The sequence below is a fragment of the Drosophila nasuta genome, chromosome 2R (genome assembly GCF_023558535.2).
Source record: "Drosophila nasuta strain 15112-1781.00 chromosome 2R, ASM2355853v1, whole genome shotgun sequence".
NCBI classification, from domain to species: domain Eukaryota; kingdom Metazoa; phylum Arthropoda; class Insecta; order Diptera; family Drosophilidae; genus Drosophila; species Drosophila nasuta.
The window spans coordinates 12,947,917-12,968,865 of NC_083456.1; the positions used below are offsets into that span (position 1 = coordinate 12,947,917).

General features: G+C 43.1%; 5 protein-coding genes across 8 annotated transcripts; 2 read left to right on the forward strand and 3 right to left on the reverse strand.

The window, feature by feature from the left end:
- Position 1: 1 nt before the first annotated feature.
- Positions 2–2,106, reverse strand: LOC132787529 (DNA repair protein XRCC3). The gene is made up of 4 exons (XM_060794631.1): positions 1,893–2,106; positions 1,652–1,813; positions 1,252–1,595; positions 2–1,195 (listed from the first exon to the last, which is right to left on the reverse strand). The coding sequence occupies exons 1-4, from the start codon at positions 1,945–1,947 to the stop codon at positions 722–724; spliced, it is 1,035 nt and encodes a 344-aa protein (XP_060650614.1). The 5' UTR covers positions 1,948–2,106; the 3' UTR covers positions 2–721.
- Positions 2,107–2,212: 106 nt separating this feature from the next.
- LOC132787531 (ATP synthase subunit e, mitochondrial) lies at positions 2,213–2,961 on the reverse strand. The gene is made up of 2 exons (XM_060794635.1): positions 2,853–2,961; positions 2,213–2,735 (listed from the first exon to the last, which is right to left on the reverse strand). Exon 2 carries the CDS (start codon positions 2,700–2,702, stop codon positions 2,463–2,465), a length of 240 nt encoding a protein of 79 aa, XP_060650618.1. The 5' UTR covers positions 2,703–2,735; positions 2,853–2,961; the 3' UTR covers positions 2,213–2,462.
- Positions 2,962–3,028: 67 nt separating this feature from the next.
- Positions 3,029–9,796, forward strand: LOC132787520 (homeobox protein 5). Of its 2 annotated transcripts, XM_060794617.1 has the most exons (5): positions 3,029–3,734; positions 3,788–5,004; positions 5,064–5,235; positions 6,436–6,855; positions 7,112–9,796. In XM_060794617.1, the coding sequence occupies exons 1-5, from the start codon at positions 3,563–3,565 to the stop codon at positions 8,752–8,754; spliced, it is 3,624 nt and encodes a 1,207-aa protein (XP_060650600.1). In that variant the 5' UTR covers positions 3,029–3,562; the 3' UTR covers positions 8,755–9,796. The 2 variants fall into 2 exon arrangements, with proteins under 2 accessions (XP_060650600.1, XP_060650601.1); XM_060794618.1 differs by lacking the exon at positions 6,436–6,855 and having other exon boundaries at positions 3,036–3,734; positions 7,112–9,788.
- A 341-nt stretch (positions 9,797–10,137) lies between these two features.
- Positions 10,138–14,292, reverse strand: LOC132787524 (histone-lysine N-methyltransferase PR-Set7). Of its 3 annotated transcripts, none has more exons than XM_060794626.1 (3): positions 13,922–14,292; positions 13,115–13,593; positions 10,138–12,910 (listed from the first exon to the last, which is right to left on the reverse strand). In XM_060794626.1, the coding sequence occupies exons 2-3, from the start codon at positions 13,446–13,448 to the stop codon at positions 11,181–11,183; spliced, it is 2,064 nt and encodes a 687-aa protein (XP_060650609.1). In that variant the 5' UTR covers positions 13,449–13,593; positions 13,922–14,292; the 3' UTR covers positions 10,138–11,180. The 3 variants fall into 3 exon arrangements, with proteins under 3 accessions (XP_060650609.1, XP_060650608.1, XP_060650607.1); XM_060794625.1 differs by having other exon boundaries at positions 10,147–13,009; positions 13,926–14,287; XM_060794624.1 differs by having other exon boundaries at positions 10,147–13,009; positions 13,922–14,287.
- Positions 14,293–14,615: 323 nt separating this feature from the next.
- Positions 14,616–20,938, forward strand: LOC132787519 (bromodomain adjacent to zinc finger domain protein 1A). The gene is made up of 5 exons (XM_060794616.1): positions 14,616–15,323; positions 15,958–19,572; positions 19,640–19,818; positions 19,877–20,318; positions 20,383–20,938. The coding sequence occupies exons 1-5, from the start codon at positions 15,202–15,204 to the stop codon at positions 20,477–20,479; spliced, it is 4,455 nt and encodes a 1,484-aa protein (XP_060650599.1). The 5' UTR covers positions 14,616–15,201; the 3' UTR covers positions 20,480–20,938.
- The last annotated feature ends 11 nt before the right edge of the window (positions 20,939–20,949 follow it).

Consider the following 20,949-nt stretch of genomic DNA (forward strand, 5'->3'; position numbering starts at 1 on the left):
TTTAATGTCAACAAGAAAAACGGATTTGTAATTAAATTGAAATTCAAGAGTTTGCTACTAGCAAACACGGACAAATTTTGTTGTCAATCTATCTAAGGACATTTCGGGTAACGGTCTACTTTTTACAATAACAATTGAGGCCGTTAAGTAAGTTATGGGTGCAATATGTATTTGTTATATTTAAGCACTAATATTAAGTTTAGGCTTTGTAAATGTTGCCATTAGAAACGCATTTAAATGTTTAATGAGCTGTATTAATTAATAAACAAAAAAAAAAGAACTAGATTCAAAACAACTACATACGAGAATATATATATATAAATATATTGTGTAACTAATGTAATTTGAACTTTCGGAAATTTCATGTGATAAAGTATACGAAAGAGCTAGACAGAGAAGCTACAGAGGGAGCGCAGTAATAACAGCAAAGGCAAGAGTAAACCACAACAGCAACAACAACAACAACAATTGGTGAAGTCATGTTAATTACAAATTTAATTTAACTATACTAAACGTAACAGATAAACTACAGTACTGTACTAAGTGTAAATTACAATTGAATGAAAAATAAAAATTCATATTCAATGTGAGTGTTTGTACAAAAACAAAACAAGAATTACAATTAAATGCATAAGAAACGCGCAGATCAGCAGCCGTTACATATTTTAAATTCAAAACGTAAAGAAAATAAACAAATTCAGCAAAAAAAGAATGTAGTTGATCATTTTACAATTTTTAGTTTTTTTGGACCAGGCTGCGGCACATCAACAATACCGTCTGCGGTAATTAGAAACTCGGCAAATGCATTTGGCGTCTCAGGTGAATAGATGATCTCCAGCTTGCGCACTGTCAGCAAATCATCGGCGACCTTGTGCTGCTTGGGCACCTTCGAAATGCGCATGCGTGTGCGTCCCAAATTAGCCCACTGTATGCCCAAGCAGGGCACATCCTGTGACGACTGCTGATCGTCCTGCTTAAGACTTGCCGTCATCTGATTTGTGCAGACCACAGCGCAGTGATGCTTGTCCGCATAGGTGAGCAGTGCATTGACCATGCGACGCATGTCACGCGCCCGTGCCGCGAAGTCGGTATACAAACGAAAGATGGCAGCAACTGAATCAATAATGATCAGCCCAATGCTATGCTCCTGCAGCAGTTGGGGTAAGCGATTGTTCACGCAGTCCAGCAATGGTTGCTGTAATAGAGTCATAGATTAAAATTTGAACGGAAAGATTTGCCTCACTAACTTACGCTCTCATATTGATGCTCGATGAATATGTTGCCAAGCAAGTTGAGCTTCTCCTCGGGATAGCGTGCCTCGAATGCCTTGCTTATTTGCAACAGGCGACGTGATGGAAAAATATCCTCTGTGCAGATGAAAGCGACACCTTTGCCCAAGCCGCCAAGGCGTGTTGGTAGCTGCACGCCGAGCGATAACTGCAACAGCAGTTGAGTCTTGCCAGCTCCAGATATGCCACATATTTCGGTAATGCCTCGCGTCACAATGCCACCGCCGGAGCAACGATCAAGTGCAGCACAACCAAATGTCAAGCGAGACCACTTCAAACTAGCGGGTGGTCTGAAGAGTGAATCCGCTAAAAGAAGGATGCGAAATAGATAGATATAATGTCGATTGGTAGGTTATGCTTACCTGAAGCTGGCGTCTCGGCCAGCCACTTGGCAGCAGCCTCCTTTAGGATGCGCACATCTTCTGGAGTGCAACTGTGGACGCAAGTGTTCAATGGACGAAGTCGGGTATCCAAAAACTTGACTTGAGGCGTCGTTAGTATTGCCTCCGGAGTGCGTATGTTAACTAAGTGAGAGCAGATTAAAATCATATATTAAGTGCTAAGTTCTTTTGAAGAGGTTCCACCCCTTCCCCCGCGCCATACCTCGCTCCGCAATCTCCTGCAAGTGTTTTGGCAACTCCTCCAAAAAGTTGGTCATCTCCTGCTGGCATGTGATGGCGTATTAAATAACTTGCGTGTGCTGACAACACGTCAGGTGTGTGTTTCAACACCTTTAAATTATTGCCTAGGCAGCGAATTATTATTGATTCAACAACAAAACAAATTCGCCAAAATTGGCACAAATCTAAAATCCGGGCAACGATCAGCTGTTTAATCTAGAACTTCAGTTTCGCCGGCGAATTATATAAAAACATAAATACCAACAACAAACTTGCAATAAAGAACACAACATACTGACACACTTTTATGTTTTACATATTTGTTTTTTAATCATTTAATTTGCTGCAATAATTTTCACAAACTGTTCGTAGTAAACACAAAAAACGATAGACCGATACTTCAAAAAGAAAGGCAACTCTGCCTTTGATGTTGATGATCGCCTTTCTTGGCTTTCGGAATTTGGATGTTTATGTATCGTCGTCCTTGAATAGTTCGTTATCGAGTATCGTAGCAATTGAACTTAAAACAAACTTATAAAGGGCGATCGATCATCTACTTCTTGGGCTTGGAGAGCTCTTCCAGAGCTCTAATTTCAGCGGCAGCGTTACGCTTCTTCTCCTCAGCCAATTTGGCATCACGGATCACCTTCTGCTGGGCCTCGATTTCACGCACCTTCTCCTCCTTCTTGGACAGGCGGCTTTGGTGGGCAGCACCATAGGCAATGCCTACCAGGAGCAGGGACCATCTGCCGAGCTTGATCAGTGGCGAAACACGAACTGGAGCCTGAGACATTTTTGCTTAGTTATGTAATATGCACAGCGTAATCTGTAATGCAAATAGAATGGGTTATTTGGGTTGCCACTGACAAAAGTAGCCTTGGCCATTGCACAATGCCGATAATGCGTAATTATGCAAATACCGTATTAAATAACATTTATTTACCGAAAATCAATGGAAATCCAAATTCTCTACTGTTGTAGTATAACCTTAAAGCAGCTGTCAGACTGACAAGTGGCCTATCGATAACTATCAGGTATCGTTGTTATAGTGTTGCAAAGCACTCAATGCTCTAATTTATTTTTATAAAAATAAATTCATAGTGAACTTTTTATAAATACGGTTTTCATTATTTTAATTAAAATTTTCAATCGTTTCCTTATAGCCAAATTTAATATCAAGTTTGCTGGCGCAATTGCTTTGCTTATTAGTGGTGCAGCACAACTTTGACTCGTTACTTCTGTGTAAATACTTGTGACATGTCACACATCTCTAAGTGTGAATGTCAGAACTAAACCTGGAAAAAAATTTGTTTTGTTAAAAGAAATGGCTATTTTTGCATATAAAAGCAATTGATTTCGATAGTGTAGCCATATAATATTTGGAAAGTGACATTTGTGTGGACAAAGTGCTGACGGTCAAGTGTATGCGTTTGTATAAATTCCAAAACCAGTAAGAAAATTCCAACACAGACCTTGAGTGGGCTCACACATACACACACACAGAGAATAACTAATACACAGACGCTGATAAACGGGTTGAAACGTCACTTAGCGAGAGTTCCTGAAGTGTTTCGCAGCTGCTGTTAGCCAAATTAGCACAACAACAACAAGAAAAAGAACAGGAAATTAGAACAAAGGACTCACGACGTCGAAATGGTGAATGTGCCGCCGCCGCTATTATGCAGCACGCCACCCCCGATTGATTTTGGCGAGGATGACGACGATTCGGGGCTGCCATCGACGCTACACTTAGAAGACGCTGACGGCGACGCTGACGAATACTCTGAGTATGGCTTAGTCACCGAAGCCACGCTCCATGCAAAAGGTAATTGCGTTTTAATGCCTTTTTGAAGTGGATCTAATCTTATAACCTTGCAGTGCCCTCGTTGCCAGAGCTGTCCATATCAATAGAAGCAGCGAAAGATTTAAGCAATGGTCATGCAACGGCAACTGCCAAACCAACAGTGGAGGCTTTCAATTATCAGGTGAAGGCGCCCGAGTTGGAAGCAACAACAATTGAAGCAGATATGCCGCCACCTTTGGAAACCCTTGAAGTGGTAGCTGAAGAAGAGCAGGCAGAGGATCAAGAAGATCCGGAAGACGAAGAGGCAGACGAGGAAGAAGCCAATACCAATGATAACATACCCTCACTCAAACTTGACAGCTTAAGTCTGTATTCCAGCGAAAGTGGCACCTTATCACCTGTAGCCGATGACCAACAAGAGCAGTCGGAACAACAGCAGGAAACAACCAAAGCACCTGTATTGTGCCACCAGGTGACGCTGGAGGATGTCACAGATGACAGTGACGAGGAGTGTTCGCCAAAGAAACCCAAAGAACTATTCATACCTGAGGGTGCTGATAACTTTTTTGCCATAGAGATTGTAGCCACACCCACTGTAAAAGACCCGCCTTCATTGAGCAGTCATCTGCCCCATGTTGAGCACCACAACTTTGCTGCATTCCAAGAGACGCCGCCCGAAGATCTACCTCAAATGGAGATGAAAGTAAATGGCATAGTTGAAGATGAAGATGATGATGACGACTTTGGTGATTTTGCGGACTTTGCAGCAGCTCCAGCGCCAGTTGTGGAAGCGACAGCTATAGTGTCAGCTACAACAGCGCCACTAGCAGCTGTTGCAGCTCCAGTTACAGTTGTTCCAGTTGAAACAGAACCTGATGATGATGATGATGGCTTTGATGATTTCCAAGATTTTGCAACACCTCCCGTGGAAGCAGCCATTGTGGCGGATGATGGTGACGATGATGATGACTTTGGCGATTTCTCAGAACCCTCATTTGTATCAGCTGAACCTGCAGTTGTCCCACAAATTGTGTTGCCCCAGCCACCGCCGCCAGCTGCTGCTCTGCTCAGTATCACAGAGCGTGTGAAGCCAGTGCTGGATGTTATGTTCCCCAACGTGGAAGCGAGCAGCGGCGAAAAGCAGGCAGCAGTAAAACAGACGCCGCTGGCGGATGTGCAGAGCTTGCAATTTGGAGCCATTGAGCAGGCACATGCTCTGGACTATCAGTGGGTGAATTCTGAGATGCGACACTCCCTGGTGCGTTCCTTGGGCATTGACTCGCGTAATATTGTAAGTAATAAAGAAATAGTTTTCCCTTTCAATGCTTATCAACTATTCTGATCTTGCAGTTGTTTGGCGACAAGTGGAACTCATCGATGCCACGTTTTGCCGCCAATCTGAGCTACAATCCACTGAAGCCACTCAAACCAACGCCAGCAACTGTGTTGGAGCCTCAACTCATTTCCAGCTGGCAGCCCGCCAACAATAACAACAGCGTCTCCAGCCAGCTGCCTTTAGAGGGTAAGTGGCCAGTCAAGTTGGGTCATTGGCCCTGCTCACACTTAGCACTTAGTTGCCGCCAATGAAAAAAAGAAAACTGCTACACACACGATGCTCTCGTTACCAAAATTTTGCCACCGCCTCTCGCTCGTTGAATCCCCAAACAATACGCTTTTAGTTTGATCCACAACAAATGCTTTCGCTTAACAACCCAACTGAGTATACTGAATTGATTGGCCTGCAGTTTATTGGCTGTTATTATCTGCCCGACAAGTTTTGATTTAATTTTTGTTTCACATTCATTTTGTTTCTGTTTTCATTACCTCGCAAACTGTTTTAATAGCAATTGACAAAACACACTTTGGCTTCGGCAAGCACCGATTTCCAAATGCCCTTGCAGAACCTTCACAATGCTGTTGATATTATTGTCATTAATTTGTGTAAATATCGGTCATAAGCTGAGAAATTACATTACAAACTAAGACTTATAACAATGGCAAACTAATATTTTAATGACTAAAATGATATTTATGTTATTTAACTGCGAAAACATCTTCAAAATAATTGAGATATTTGTCAATCAATTTAGAATTTGTACCATTTTATCTAGTCAATATCGATTTAAAGTTGATCCGATTGAATCAAATAAGACTTTTTAATTAGTAACCTATTTGAAGATTATTGTTTAAGTATTTCTATATATATAGTATATATTTGAACAGTTTAAATATAAAATAGGTGCAACATATGTTTTTAATAAACAGACGAAAGCTACGTCACTAAATGTCTGTCTTATTGTGAAACCCTTTGCTGCATTAAATTTGGTCGCTTATAATCGATAAACCAAATTTAGGTCTTTCCTGTAAAGATAACGTAAGCACAATTTCTTTGCAATTTATTTTTAATACAAAAGTAGGTAGTAAATCACTTTAAGTTTACAAAAAAAAAAGTAATAAATTAAATTTATAGAGATAACGCCCTTCCAGTTCTCTAGTCGAGAAAAATAATAACTTCCCCTGTTATTTAACTCGCTTAGAACTTGATATAGTATTTAGATAAGGAAAAATCTCAATTCGTAGGCCATTTGTTGTTTTGCGAATTATTTATTTTTGTTGGAATGTTGGAAATGTTGTTCTGTAAGGGTATCCGTGTTGATTCACTTGTTTCTTGTGCCCACCATCTTTGAACTGAAAATTTATCCTTATGATAAATTGTATTTAGAATCACATGTACAGACATTACAATTGGAACAACAACAAGTACAACAAGAACAAGAACCACAACAACAACTAGACCAAGTAACGATGGTGGCTAATGCTGATAAAATAAATCTTGTTACCTCTAACTACTCCCACTACTCCAATATCAATAACAATCACGATGCCTGGGATGCGATGGAACTTGAACTCCTCTCCGATAATCTAAATGACAATATGACAATCAACAATAACAACAACTTTAATAACAACAACGACATCCACAACAACAATGCCAATGAAATGCACAATTTTGTCACACATTTTGCCACCATCTGCAATAACAACAATCATGCAATAACAAAAACAACAACTACAACTAATACAACAACAACAACAATAAACAACACAAATATCACTGCTCACGTCGCCTTGCTGGATCTTAGTAAGTTTCGTTGGCTTCGTGCGTGTTGTAGAGTTGTTTATTCAATAATAGCATATTGTTTCGTTTCGTTTCGTTTTCAATTTGTTCTTCTACTACTGTTATATATACTCTTATATGCAACTCCCAACTGTTTTTAACCCTCAGGCCCCCCTCTTCTGCACTAGTTAACTTCGTATCTTAGTTCTCATGTTGTCACTTGTCCTCAGCTATTGTTAATGCCTCAAACTAATGCTTGATCTCTTTGTGTGGTTCACAGGACTGGAAGCAGCAACAACAACTTCAGCCACAGCAGCAGCAGCAACACCACAAACGAGCCAAGTTAAAGCGCAGCCTGGCATTGCTAATGGGCAAGGGAAGAGCGAAGCAATCGACAACAACAGCAGCAGCAGCAAGAACAGCATCGATGAAGCAATCACAAGTGGCAACGATGCCGCCCATTTCGATGACACCGCAGCAACAGCATCAGTATTTGCTGTTGCAGCAGCAACAGCGACGCTATCGCCTGCTCTATCAGCAGACGGCAATGGCCACCACTTCGACGACAGTGAGCAGCTCGCTCAGCCGCAGCAGCAGCTTGATCTGAGAAGCTCCCCAACGCCATCGCCGCCACCAACAACAACCACCACAGTCAATAGCAACCAGCAGCAATTGCATGAAGTCAGCAGCAGCAATACTTATGCGCTGCCCCTCAAGGAGACGCATATTTACACGCCCTCAAAGTCAGACACGGCGGTGGCCAAGACAACAACGCTGGCGCCCATCGATTTTGACTACGAGATCGCTTCGGCTGGCATTATCATAGACGAAACAGTCGTCAAGAAGGAGTATCGCGATGTGGAATACAAACCGCCGCCATTTGGCCTAGATTCGCCCAGCAAATTGGGCAGCAAACCAGCTGCCGAGGACGATGACTTCAGTGATTTCCAGTCGGTGACAGCGACTGTTTCGGCCATTAAGAGTACGACTGCACAACAGCTGCAGCCACCAAGAAATGGCACGCCTACTTTTGGGGAGCAGATGATACTTAGTCCGGCCATTCTGTTGCCGCAAACAATTCCATTGGCCAAGCCGAGCATTGAGTGGGGCGACAATGCGTTGGCCAGCATTAATGCCGAGGAATTGGCGCGCATCGAGGAGCTATTCTCGCATCAGTCCAAGCCGCCCACGATAAGTGCAACGGTGGCGCAGCAGTCGCCAAAGCAACAGGCGCCGCCGCCACAACAGCAACAGCAGCAGGAGGATGATGAGTGGTCGGACTTTGTGTCTGTGCCTGTGCAGCAACAACAACAACAGCAACAGCAGCAGCTACAAAACAACCACAACAACAATGTTGTCAAGATGCAGAAGCAACAACAATCAGTTGCAGCCAAAGAGGACGACTGGTCGGACTTTGTGAGCAGCACACCGTTGGCCAACAACACGCTCAATTCACGTGCTGCGCCCCAATTCAATTCGGGCGCCTGGCAGAGTGCCAACTTTTACAATAATCCCATGAGCCTCTATCAGCAACAGCAGGGCGGACACAGCAATCTGGTTCCGAAATATCAAAGCAGCAACAACGGCAGCAGCAACAATAACAACAACAACAACAATGTGCCAGCCATACCACAGCAGATTCATATGATGCATGACTTTTCCACGGCGCCAACAGCGACACCATTAACAGCGCAAACTGCAACTTATCAGCAGCAGCATCATCAACACCATCAGCAGCAATTGCAACAGCAGCAGCAACAACAACAGCAGCAGCAACGTCAGCAGTTTCATCTGGGCAATGCCAAGGTGGCGCCACGCATCTCTCTGATACCCGATCTGAGTTTTGTGGCACCGGCTTTGCCCACGAATGCTGGAGCATTCATGAGTTCGCTGCCAAAGCCCAGTTTTAGTGCCAAGAAATGACAAAAGCTGCGGAGGCCACAGCAGAAAAAGTCGTCAACGTTGTTAGTGGTGGCGCCACAGCCACGCCCCCTAACAGCCGAGGCAAGCATCTTGACATAGGCAAGGCATAGAAAAAGAATTAACGCGTCCTCCAGTCAGTATTATGAATCCGTCTTGATATTTAATTCATTTGCTAAATAAGTTTTGAGAGAAGCTGCACATAATGTTGCTCCTTGTTATTGTTGAACTGTGTGTATAGTATGTGTGAGAGAGAATGTGTGTGAGTGTGCGTAGTTTGTAATTGTTGCTATAGCTTATTGCTGTTGCTGTTGTTGTTGTCGTCATCGTTGTTGCCGTTGCAGTTGTCGTTGTTGTTTAACTCTTAGGCCGTAGTTATAGTCAAAACAAAAAAATAGTAAAGCAATGAATGAGAATTCGATGTCGGAAAATTAATTTCCTTAGTGCAATATTTTGTGAGAAACTTTTGAAATTAGCAGGCCCCGAATACTTAACTTACTCAGCAACCTAGTACTAATAGTAATAATAGTTCTTTAAGAGCTGCTATTGTAATACTTTTAGTGTGTAGAAGTATGATTATACCTCTTGAATTTTGCAAATTTTCAATTCTTTTCGCTGTTTCAAAACCTTTAGGATATTAACATTGTATCGTCCCCAGTTTATGCCGAAGTCAAGTCAATTTTATTGGTTTCGTTTCCATTTTAAATTAAGCAACAAAAAGAGTCCCAGCCATTCCATAAGTGAGATACTCCAGATGAAGCTCGCCGCCTAAGCGACATTTTTTTCTAAAGGAATATAAATATTTAAATATATTTCGATATAAATATATTTATGTTTGTGAATGTCTTGTATGCCTGTCTGTGTAAGTTGAATAGAATTTGTTACGATATTAGAATTGTACTATATAGCGCCGTGCATTCCAAGAGAGTAGTCATATATAGTCTGCCATGATCTCCGAAGTGAAACAAAGAACAATCGTCGGCTTCGCACTTTTTGTGTTAAATGTTTCATTTATTTATTTTGCGTAATGTTTTTGTTTTCTTTGTTTTTTTTTTTTTATTATTTTTTATCTGCTTGCGAGTGCATGTGTGTATGTGAAATTAAAACAATTAAAATGTAATAAATTATAACTAAATTCAATCGATGATCGTAAACGTAGACTTAAATTGTAAATTATGCATTTGTGTCTGTCTGTGTGAGTGTGATTTGTATATTTTATTTTGTTTTATGTATTTTTTATTTTGCTAACAAAGATGAAATTAAAATAAAACCTAAACATGCGACATGATAAAATGTTGGTTTTGCTGCTTCATTTCAATTACGACTACAAATTAAAAGTAAATGTGTATTATGTGCTACAAATTATATATATATATATATTATACAACTAATAGATAATGTACTGTACTGTATAAATATGCGCAGAGATATAAATAAACAAAAACAAAAATGAATAAAAATCATAATTGCAAATGAATTTTGTTATTTATTTGATAATTTGAACCAAGTTTTGTTGTCTGCAATACAATCTTGCACTTATTTACTTATCAATATCTAGAGGGGCGGGGATCGTCTCTATGGGAACGGAGAGGCGTTGGTGATGGGCGGAAGGGCTGCGGCATATTAATTAGATTCATTTTATGTGATCCTTCTGAAAGGAGGGAGGCGTGGTGTCATTGAAACCTGCTTATAGTCTACATCGAACAATGCGGCTCACTTATTGCCTGAGGAAGCTCAAGGGGAGAAGTGAATGGGTACAAGTAGATGGCCAATGCCGTCTCTTATTTGTACGCATCCTTGTGTCTCTCACTCTCTCAGGAAGTTGCGAGTTGCCAGAGGACGCTACAGAAAGCCTCGTTAAATGTGTGCAATATATGTATGTATGTGAGGGGATTAATGGATTTTTAATGCAATAATTATAAACATATGTTTGTCTAATCTAGTCAGAATTTGTTTTGTTTTTTCTCTTTGCGGTTTTTTTGTTTTTTTTTTTGGATTTTGGGATTGGCGAGCGAGGTGCACGGGGTGTAAATAGATAGCACTATGGCAGTAAATAGTACATAATATAATAATTAGCAATTTAATATTACATATCTCTATACCTATATAAATAGTATGTACGTTCATTATAAATGTGAATGCAATGTTAATGTCATAATTCATCAGCATACTGCTTTTCTTCAACTTCTTCATCTAAATGTTTAACAGTTTCAATTCAATCGATCGATGCCTTAACACAAAGCAAAAACGTTAACAAATCGTAAAAAAAAATATGATGAAGTGACGTTAATTTGCACAACTTCCATCGACTTCATCTCTTTTTTTCTTCATCTTTATCAAGTATCTCTCTTCTCTCTCATCAATGAATATATGCTTAGCTAATATTATTTGTTATGTATTTAGGTAATGATAGTTGCCACAGTGGCGGCTCAAAATGCCAGCCATGGATGATGCAATAGCGATTCCTTGGAGCGATCGCCATAATCGTATGTGAGCTCCTCGCCGGGTTCAATGTCGTCCTTGGCTAGCAGAACCAAATGTGGCCGTTGCTTGATAACAACCACTTTGGTCATTAGATTTCCATTGCGCGAATGATTGATGAGGCGTCCTAGCTTACCGGTGTCCACGGTGGCATCAATGCAGTATTGCTGGTTTTTGTGCTTGAAGTAGTACATGTAACAGCCCGCGTTCTCGTCCAGCGCATAGCGTCGCTCGCGATCTGTCGCCTCACTGATGGCAATGAGATCGCCCACATATTCGACAACGAACTCGTTACGCTTGAAGCGTCGCTCTGCCACAACGCCACGCCCCTTACCCGTGAAATGACGTATCTGCAGACCTTCGCAACGTTCCTCGAGCACTGCTTGTTCCAGATTGCGCATCATCTCCTCCTTAACAGCGGTCTTTGTCTTGCGCACGCTGCGTCGCACGGGGAAGAAATCGGTCATCTCGCGATTCCCATTTGTGGCAGCCAGAGGCTGTGATTTGGCAGCCGCCGCGGCTGCTGTTGCTGTTCTCGCCTTGGCAGTTTTGGGCTTTGGCTTCACAGCAACAGCGGGTACAGCGTTTGGCTTGAGCATTAGTTTAGCTTTGTTCTGATTCTCACGCTCCTCTGCCGCCTTCAGCAATGCATGCACATCGTCATCATCGTCGTCGTCCTCCAGCACAACAATGTCATCGTTGGCCAGGCAAATTTCTTGTTGTTGCTGTTGCTGCAGTTGTAGTTGCTGTTGTTGGTAAGGCGCTTGTGGCTTTGGCTGATTCAGTCTTCGTCGCGACTTGCAGCCGCCCGTTGCAGCGACTGCGGCGACCAACTGCGATTGCAGTTTACGTGGCGATTTTCTCGGTGATTGCGTCTCGCCTTTGAGCAATGTGCCGGCATCACGTGCCATTGTCTTTATCGGCGAGGGGCAAAGTATGCGATGCGGCGTGGCGGGTTTACGTCGTCGCATCCCTGAAACAGCGGGCGATGTGCCCGTCGTTAGGCTGCAGGCGACACCACTGTCGCAGGAACTGCTGTCATGTTGGTCCAATTCGAAGCCGTTCAACGGCTGTTGTTGTTGTAGCTGCATCTCCACACCTGGCTGCTGCTGGTGTTGCTGATCTGGCTCATCCAACACGTGGCCAGTGAGCGTGACAATCTGATTGAAGCGACCATTCAGCACGCAAGCGCTGAGCACTGAAGGCGGCGATGAGAATACCGCATTGTTGGCCATCTCGAAGCTCTTGTTAATGCGTATGCTGGATGCTTTGGTGGGTGTACGATCAATGTCCAGCGTCAACACTGGCTCCTGTAGAAATAGATTCTCCGATGTGGCAGCGCTGCTGCTGCTGCTGCTGTGCGACGAACTGTGACTGTCGCGCAGCGTCGAGCGATGCATGTGTATATCGGTTGTCTGTGTGCTCGGCATGAAGCTGCAGGCAACGTTGATGTTGTCATTGTTGGTTGTCGGCTCGACTTCCACCAAATCGTCGAGCTGTTGATGATATGCTGGTGAGCTTGTGTTGCTTGTGCTGGTCGCTGGGGATGCTGTCGACCTTGCATCGTAGGACTCTGACTCTGCCTCCTCCTCGTCGTCGTCTTCCACCTCATGATCTTCCTCGAGCAGCTCCTCGTCATTTATTGTCTTTTGCTCTGCGTTTGCCGTTGTTGTTGTTGCTGTTGGTAGTGTTAGAATTGTGGTCATTTTCTTGGCAGCATTCGCACGGAAAAAGTTTTCAATGGTGCGTGTCTGTGAGCGTGTTGCAAGTGGTACGCCTGAGGGAGGGAGGGAGGCAGGTAGGGAGGGGGAAAGTGCGACAAAACAAAAAAGTTAACCTCAAAATAAAATGAAACAAAAAATAAAGAGTAAATAATTCTTACCTATTGCGCGGCCAGTGTCTGGCTTTGTTGTTGTTGATGTGTTTGCTTTGTTGTCTTTGTTGTTGTAAATATGTGCAGTATTATTATTATTCAGCGCCTTGAGATTTTCATTTGTTTTCATGAGGCGGCAGTCTTTTCGCTTTGGGCTCGCAAAATATTGATCATCCAGCAGATTTGTGGCAGCCGCCGCTGCAGCTGCAGCAGCAGAAACATTGTTGAATGGCAACGCCGCCGCCATCTCGTTGTCAACAGCTGCAACATGGCCACTCGAGGTTACCACCATTAAGGCGGGCTGCTCTTTGGCGGGCCGAGCTCGTCTACGAACCATCATCATTTATAGGTAGTAGTATATATATCAGGCTTTTTGTTGTTGCCTCACGAATATATCGGTTGGTTTGCTGGAGTACTTTTAGTAAATTACACTAAGGCAGGCGAAACACACGCACGTAAACACACACTACGAGCGCGTGAAAAACAGACTGCAATTTGCATAAGTAGAGACAAAACGAGACATTAAACTTTTGTACATTATTTTGGTTTTTTGCGCTGCTTCCTTCCTTCCCTCCTCTCTCTCACTCACCCACACTCAACACAAACACAACACACACAATTACACTTTTACACACACTGTTACAAGAGCGCGTACAGTTTTTGCCCCTCGACAAAAATATCGTTCTGTGTGTGTTACTGTTGCTTGTGTCGCACGAAACGTAGAAGAGGAAGACAAGAGAGCGAAAGAATGAACTGAAGCAGCAGCGCAGCAACTGATTGACTGAATGCTAGTCCGTTGCTGAAACTGAGGCCTACCTACGATTATTATTTAGTTGTTTTGTTGCAAATTAAAATTCCATCGTCATACGCAGTAGCGCATGTTTTTATGTTTTTTACACTGTATCGCACACATTGCAACTTTATGTGACCGCCGTGTAATATTATTTTTACTGTCAGCAGTCAGGCCAAATGCACTTTTTCTTTTTCCGCAAACTTTTTTGTGTGTGTTTTATATTCCGTTTTACAGTAGAGTTGTTGATGTCTTATCGATACATGTGAGCATCGATATCTATGCAGATCGAACTCACAGCTGCAACTTACTTCACAACACTGCACATCGTTCAATGCAGGGATGTTAAGTTCTTGAGCGATTAGTTTTTTAATTTTTAACTTTAATTTAATCTGCCTAAATACGCGAGAAGAACAAACGTATTGAATGCTAGTGCGTTTTTGATTTTTAAACACTACTTTGCTAGTTCTGTCCAGTGTTGACAATTATTGCTTCAAGCGAGAAATCGTGCGCAACATATAAAATCTTAGTAATAATAAATATAAGCAAACCTTTATAAAAATTGTTAAGTTTCATAAATTCATTTAGATAGATATCGTTAAGAAATTTTTGTTGATATGGTATTTTAATACCCGCCCACTATAAGAAATGTGTCAAATTATCATAGAAGTTCTTCAATTCAAAATGATTTCCGTGTAACAGCTTCAGCAGTTGAAATAAAACATGTTTATTGTATTTCCAAAATAGTTTGCTAAATGTGAAAGAGCTTTTTAAAATTCTCAGTTTTAATAGTTGCCCGCAGTCGATCGTAAAAAGCATGCCAGATATGCTAAGATATTGTCAACCCTGAATTGTGCCGCGCAAAGTATCGATATTAAAAAAACAGCGACGCTTTTACTTGTTTACAAATGCGATATCGATAGTCGAGAAGTCGCGAGTCTTGAGCAGATTTGGCATTAGCATCAAACGCCAAGCGAAATTTGCGAGGCGCGCGTGGAAAATTTATTATATTAAAAGGAAAAGCGAACATTATTGTAAAAAAGTTGTTGAAAAATAGTGCTAGCAGCATTACAAGTTACCAACAGCATTAAATCGTTAAATTCAAGTTAATGTGCGTTGGTAAACAAGGTTTACATTTCGCAGGTTGCAAAAAAAATTAGGCGCCTTTTACTTGATTCGTTTCGTTCGCGTCTGTTCCTCAGACACTTTGCCAGTTTGCCTTGTGCTGCCTAGAAGACGCCGTCGACGTCGTTTGCAATTAATTAATTAATTTGTACTAAGTGTTAAGGACATAAACAATTTAAAAATGCCGATTTGCAAACGCGACGGCTTTGATCTCAACAACACAGAATCCAAAAATGAGACATTCCACGACAACGACTTGGTATTTTGTTGTTATATTACCAAACGGATATTTCGTGATTACGAGTAAGTAATAATATTTATGTTTCATTACATACAATTTGTTTTGACTATCTTCGAAATGTTGCTTGCTGATGCATCAATCAAAGTATAGCAATGACAAAGCAAACATTGCGCTAAAGTATATAACAAAAGCGACGCAGATGAACGCATGCTTCACACGCCAAACGCAAGCGATACATGCAAAAGCAAAAAAAAAAAACATTTTGTCTAGAGTGTGCTTTGTTGGTAGGCGGGGTGGCAGCAACAATGCGACGAAGGCGGCGGCATTTGCGGAAAGCGCGCGAACCAAATTCTCAGCTGCTGTTTGCGGAGTTGCCACTTTGTCGCAATTATATTCAAACAAGAAATGTTTCGACTTATAGAGCGAAATAATTTATGTTATAATAGTGTATATTCAAGTATATAAATTAGACTGATTCTAATGGCTAATGATTAAGATCGATCAGAGGCTAACATCAAATTCAAATTTTAATATGGTTGAATATACCAAAGCAATAAATAAACTCAGCCCAATCCCTCCACGGCGATGCTTAAATGTTACTTTGTATTTTTTTCTTGATTTTACTTTGTAGAGAGGCCCTTTAAAATTAAGAAAAATTACTTTTCCTTAAATATTTAATGTATTGAACTCTTACAGTCACTATTTCCGACATGTTATGGCTATTAACTCGACAGTTTGGCAGTGCGAGGCCACGGGCAAGGATGGACTCACCTTCGAAGAGGCACTCAAGAGTGAACGTACTGCTCGGAAAAAACTGGAACAGTTCAAACAGAGCTTACGAGCTCCAGTGATGCTGGTCATTGAGCATGCCCGCCAATCCGCCGTGAAGATGCTCAATCTGATAGTGAACAAGTTTTTGCGCAAACGTTTCTTTCTCAACGAGGAGGTCACCGTCAATCAAAAAAAGAATACCATCTACACGGTGGTGGGCATTACGCCCGGAAAAGGAATGCAAGAGCCGAATACCGGTGTCTACGAGGATACAGATAAGCTTGAATATGTTTTGCGTGCGCCAAACGGCACTGAGATGACTGTATCCTTTGACCAGCTGCGTCGCCAGCGCACCGAATTCAATATGGAAAATCTGTCAATGTTCATCAAGAACAGTGTTATTCGTGTCGATGGCATATTGCGTCCCAAGCCTGAACTATACAAGCAGTATGTGACCGAGCCCAAGTTAAGCTTTTCCACCATTTTCATTGGTAAAATGCCGCGATATTCGCCAGCGAAAATCAAGCGACCCGAGCCTAAAGAGGCCAAGAAACAATCAACCCTCAATCAATACATTGTTAAAGGCGAAGAATCGATTGCCAAGAAAAAAGAATCAGCTGAAGCACGAGCCAAGTCGCTGGCCGATGAAATGGAGCGAATGCGCGTGGAGAAGCAAAATAAAATCGCTGAATTGGAGCTGGTAAAGGCGCAAAAGAAAGCGGAGCTCATTCTGCGCGTGGAGGAGGAAACTAGGTATCTAACCACAAAGACCGATGATCTAGAGCGCAATGATCAGCGCATGTTGCCCACATACCAGCCAATAGTTACCTTCCTGCCCGAGATCATACTTGGCGATGCGTTTGTGCTGCGCGAATTTATGCACACCTACAGCGGGTTGCTGTCGGGCGTGGAGGTGTTTCGACAGAATCTCAATTTCTACGAGATGTCGCGTGCATTTAGCGCACGTGAAGTGGCTGGTCCACTGTCAGACATACTCCTCGTGTTGCTGGGCACCATCTTTGATCTGCAGAAGGAGGAGGAGGATGAATGCCCGGTCAAATATTTGTTGCGCTATGGCAACGCAGTGGGTGAACCTTATGACAGCATGAAGAACGCTTCACGTACTCAGTTTTATGTGAAGCGACATTTCTCATTCAAGCTGCACGAGATGCCTATGGATGCACTCACTCTAAGTGAAGTTCTGCGCCTGCATTTGCTTGCCTCGGGCGCTGTTATCTCGGACAAGCCAGAGAAGTGGCGTGTCATGTATCGCAATGGTTACTCTTCACGCGAGGATCCTGGATTGCAGCTGCGCTTAGAGCATCCACATATTCTACATGCGCTCAGAACGACGCCGATTGCACAATTGGATTTCGTAGATATTTGTCGCGTGGTCAATTGTTTGATGGCACAGATTCTCACGTACTCGGCGACCATCAATATTGTGGAGGAACGCATGGAGAAGACGGCAAAGGCCAAGGTGGATTTGCGTGCCTTGATGATGGCCGAGAATCGTCGTCTTACGGCTGTGGAGGCGAACAAGCGCAAGCTCACGAGCGAGCATCATCAACAGTGTATGAACAAAGAGCTAAAGCTGGACTCCGGCCAGAAGGAGGAGCTGGGCGAGCAGCTCAATCGTCGCATTGCCGAACTGATGGCGCAATCAGAACGCGAGCAGCGCAAGCATGAACAGCAGGTGATGAAACTGCAGTCGGAGTTGTTCAACTTCTTGGTGTTCTTGGGCATGGATCGTTGCTATCGCAAATACTATGTGCTAGAGTCGATGCCGGGCATCTTTGTGGAGCACACGGCGGACAATCTGATCGACACATGCCTGGAACAGCCACCGCTTAACATTTCGGCTGAGGAGCTGCGCAAGCGTGCCCTGATGCCCAAGCAACGCAAGGATCTGCGCTTTTATCTGCTTAAATTGTATGGCGACGGCGATAAGAAGTCACGCAAATCCAACAAACAGTCGCTGGAGAACAAGGAGAACCAGGAGAATCGTCTCAATGGTCATGCACCGTCCACGGAGCCCATTGACATCAGTGGTGAAGACGAGGAGCAATCGCCGCCAACGCAATCCGAGCTGCTCATGTGCAGCGGTGACTCAAGCAATTGCTTGGTGCACAATCAAACTCATGCCCAGCGGCGCATGTGGACATACTTGTACAAGCCGGAGGATATTGATGCACTAATAAAATCACTCAATCCCTTGGGCTGGCGTGAATCGGAGCTGCTGGACGAGCTGAGTCAGTTGCGTACTCTGATACTGGAACATGTGAAAAACTGCGCAGAGGATATGCTCAATTTGGACACCGATAAGAAGCGCGAGAAATTTGTCCACACTATGCATACCGAGACCAATCGCAAATACAATCAGGCCAACTTTGGGCTGCCCGACGACACGAATCTCAATGAAGTGATGAGACTTCATCTTGTAGATCGTATTCTACAATTTGAGCATGACATTTTCTCGGGTGACTTGGGTAAGCTGAGTGTGAAGGACATGGAGAAGTGGCGTCAGCAGCTGCTCAAAGATGAATACGATCCGCAGTGCAAATTGCAGTGGGGACCCCGAAAGGCGCACAGCGAAGAACCCGCCGATTCGGATCAAGAATCGCACGAGGACTTCGATGATCAGGAGGATGAAACCGATGAGGCTGCGGTGTTGCGCGAATTGGGTCGCAAATACGGCAGTTATCGCGATCCTGGACAATACGTGAATGGGAGCGATGTGCCAGCTATTAGCGAATCCACCTCCAAATCGCATCAGACACAAGTGCGCAACATGGCCAGCGCCTTGCTGCAAGTGGAGCAGGCGATTGGACGTCGTTTCATGAAGGAGCCGTTCGGCGTGAACATGAAACGCGATGGCAAGCAGGAGAATCTTAAACTCATCTGCGAGGCACGACTGCAGCAGTGGGAAGTTTCACTCATGGAGAGCACCAGCTATGCGCAAGTCTTTCTGCATTTAAATGTCCTTAATGATTGTATCCTCTGGCGTCGTTCGACAAACAAATCACTATGCAAAGTGTGCCGACGTGGCACCGATCCCGAGAAGATGCTGCTGTGTGATCAATGCAATGGTGGCACTCACATGTTCTGCATGAAACCAAAGATGCGCACGGTGCCAGAGGGCAATTGGTATTGTCACACTTGTGTGCGTGAGCTGGGATTGACCAACAATACCAAGGCGAGCAACAAGCAGCAGAAGAAACGCAAGTTTATTGTTGACGAAGTGGATGATGATGTTGATGAGGGTGTCGACGATGGTGACGATGACAACGATGAGGATGAGGGCGAAGAAGAGGCAGATGTTAGCGATCGCCACAGCGAGGCTTCCTCCACAGCCATATCTGTAAAGGTGAATGGCAAGGCCCCCACAGCTACAAGACGTTCTAGTCGACGCTCGGGTCGTCGGTTGAAGTCCAAAGAGATAGAGGAGGTAATGGAGGAAGAGGCCAGCGAGCAGGCCGATGATAGCTCTATGGAAGTGGATGAGGATGATGAGAACGACAACAATGAAGAGGAGGACACGTAAGTTGATCAAATACATCAATTGGTAATCTAAATTTTATTAATGGTCTATTTTTTTTAACGACAGCGAGGAGGATAAGGCTTGTCAGGAGTGCTTCTATGATGGCTGCGAAATATGTTGCGCTCGCTGCTCCGAATGGTATCATCTAGAGTGCGTTAAATTGAAGCGACAACCGCGCAACGATTTCGTATGCAAAAAGTGCAAATCACATGAGAATACACGAGCGCGACGCCGTCCCAGTCATGGTAAGCAAACAGCAGCTAAAATACAACTTGAATTACAATCTAAATTTCCAATTTACAGTTGATGGCGATGCTGACGATGATGAGGAGGAGCCGCAGGCCAAACGTTCACGCTCATCACGCAACTCTTTGCGCATTTCCCTGGACAAATCTGCTACCAATAACAATAACAACAATAATAATAACAACAATACGAGCAATCAGAATAACAATCGACGTTCGGGACGTCGCACAAATGACAATCTACCATTAAATAGCGCCGCCTTGTATTCTCTGCTGGAGCAAACGATGAAGCATCAGGCGGCGTGGCCATTCCTGCGCCCAGTGATGTCCTCTGAGGTGCCCGACTATCATAAGATTATAAAGACGCCCATGGACTTGGCCAAAATCAAGTCGAAACTAAATATGGGCGAATATCAGCTGAACGAGGAGTTGCTCAGCGATATTCAGCTAGTGTTCAAGAATTGCGATCTTTACAATGTCCGAGGCAATGAGATTTACGAGTAAGTTTACGCTGTACAACTCTTATAAGCATTATAATAACATTTTGAATCTTTTGCTTTTCAGTGCTGGCTCCAAGTTGGAACGCTTTGTCATGGATCGCTGCAAGGATATGATGCTGCCATTTAGGCCCAGTGACATGAATGTTGACGCAATTTGTTGAGTCCGTCGTCGTATCGCATTTCGACCCTCTACCCGCGATCGTGTAAATTAATTAATTAAGCTAGCTTTAGACCATAGACAAACAAACAAGTTGTCAACGTACACATTTCAAGACAGTATTGTTTACTTACCAGTTATCAGCCGCATTCTTCTTAAGCACACTTATACACAACATGCATACTCGACCTTTTTCAATTGTAGTAGCGTACAGTACCGTTTAGCCATTAGTATGTTTTCATTAAGAGTTTATTATTAATATTATGCATAAATTATTGTAGGCATTATACAGTTCACAGATGTTCTAGCATTCAATAAAATCTAAACAGAATACTTGCAACCTATAATAAACTGTGTTATCTGTACTCTCCCCTGCATAGAGATGCATTCATTATCTGTAAGTACAATACGCGATCGATTTGACATCGAAACATTTTACACTTATACAAATTTGTTGCTGCATTGTTTCAAGTT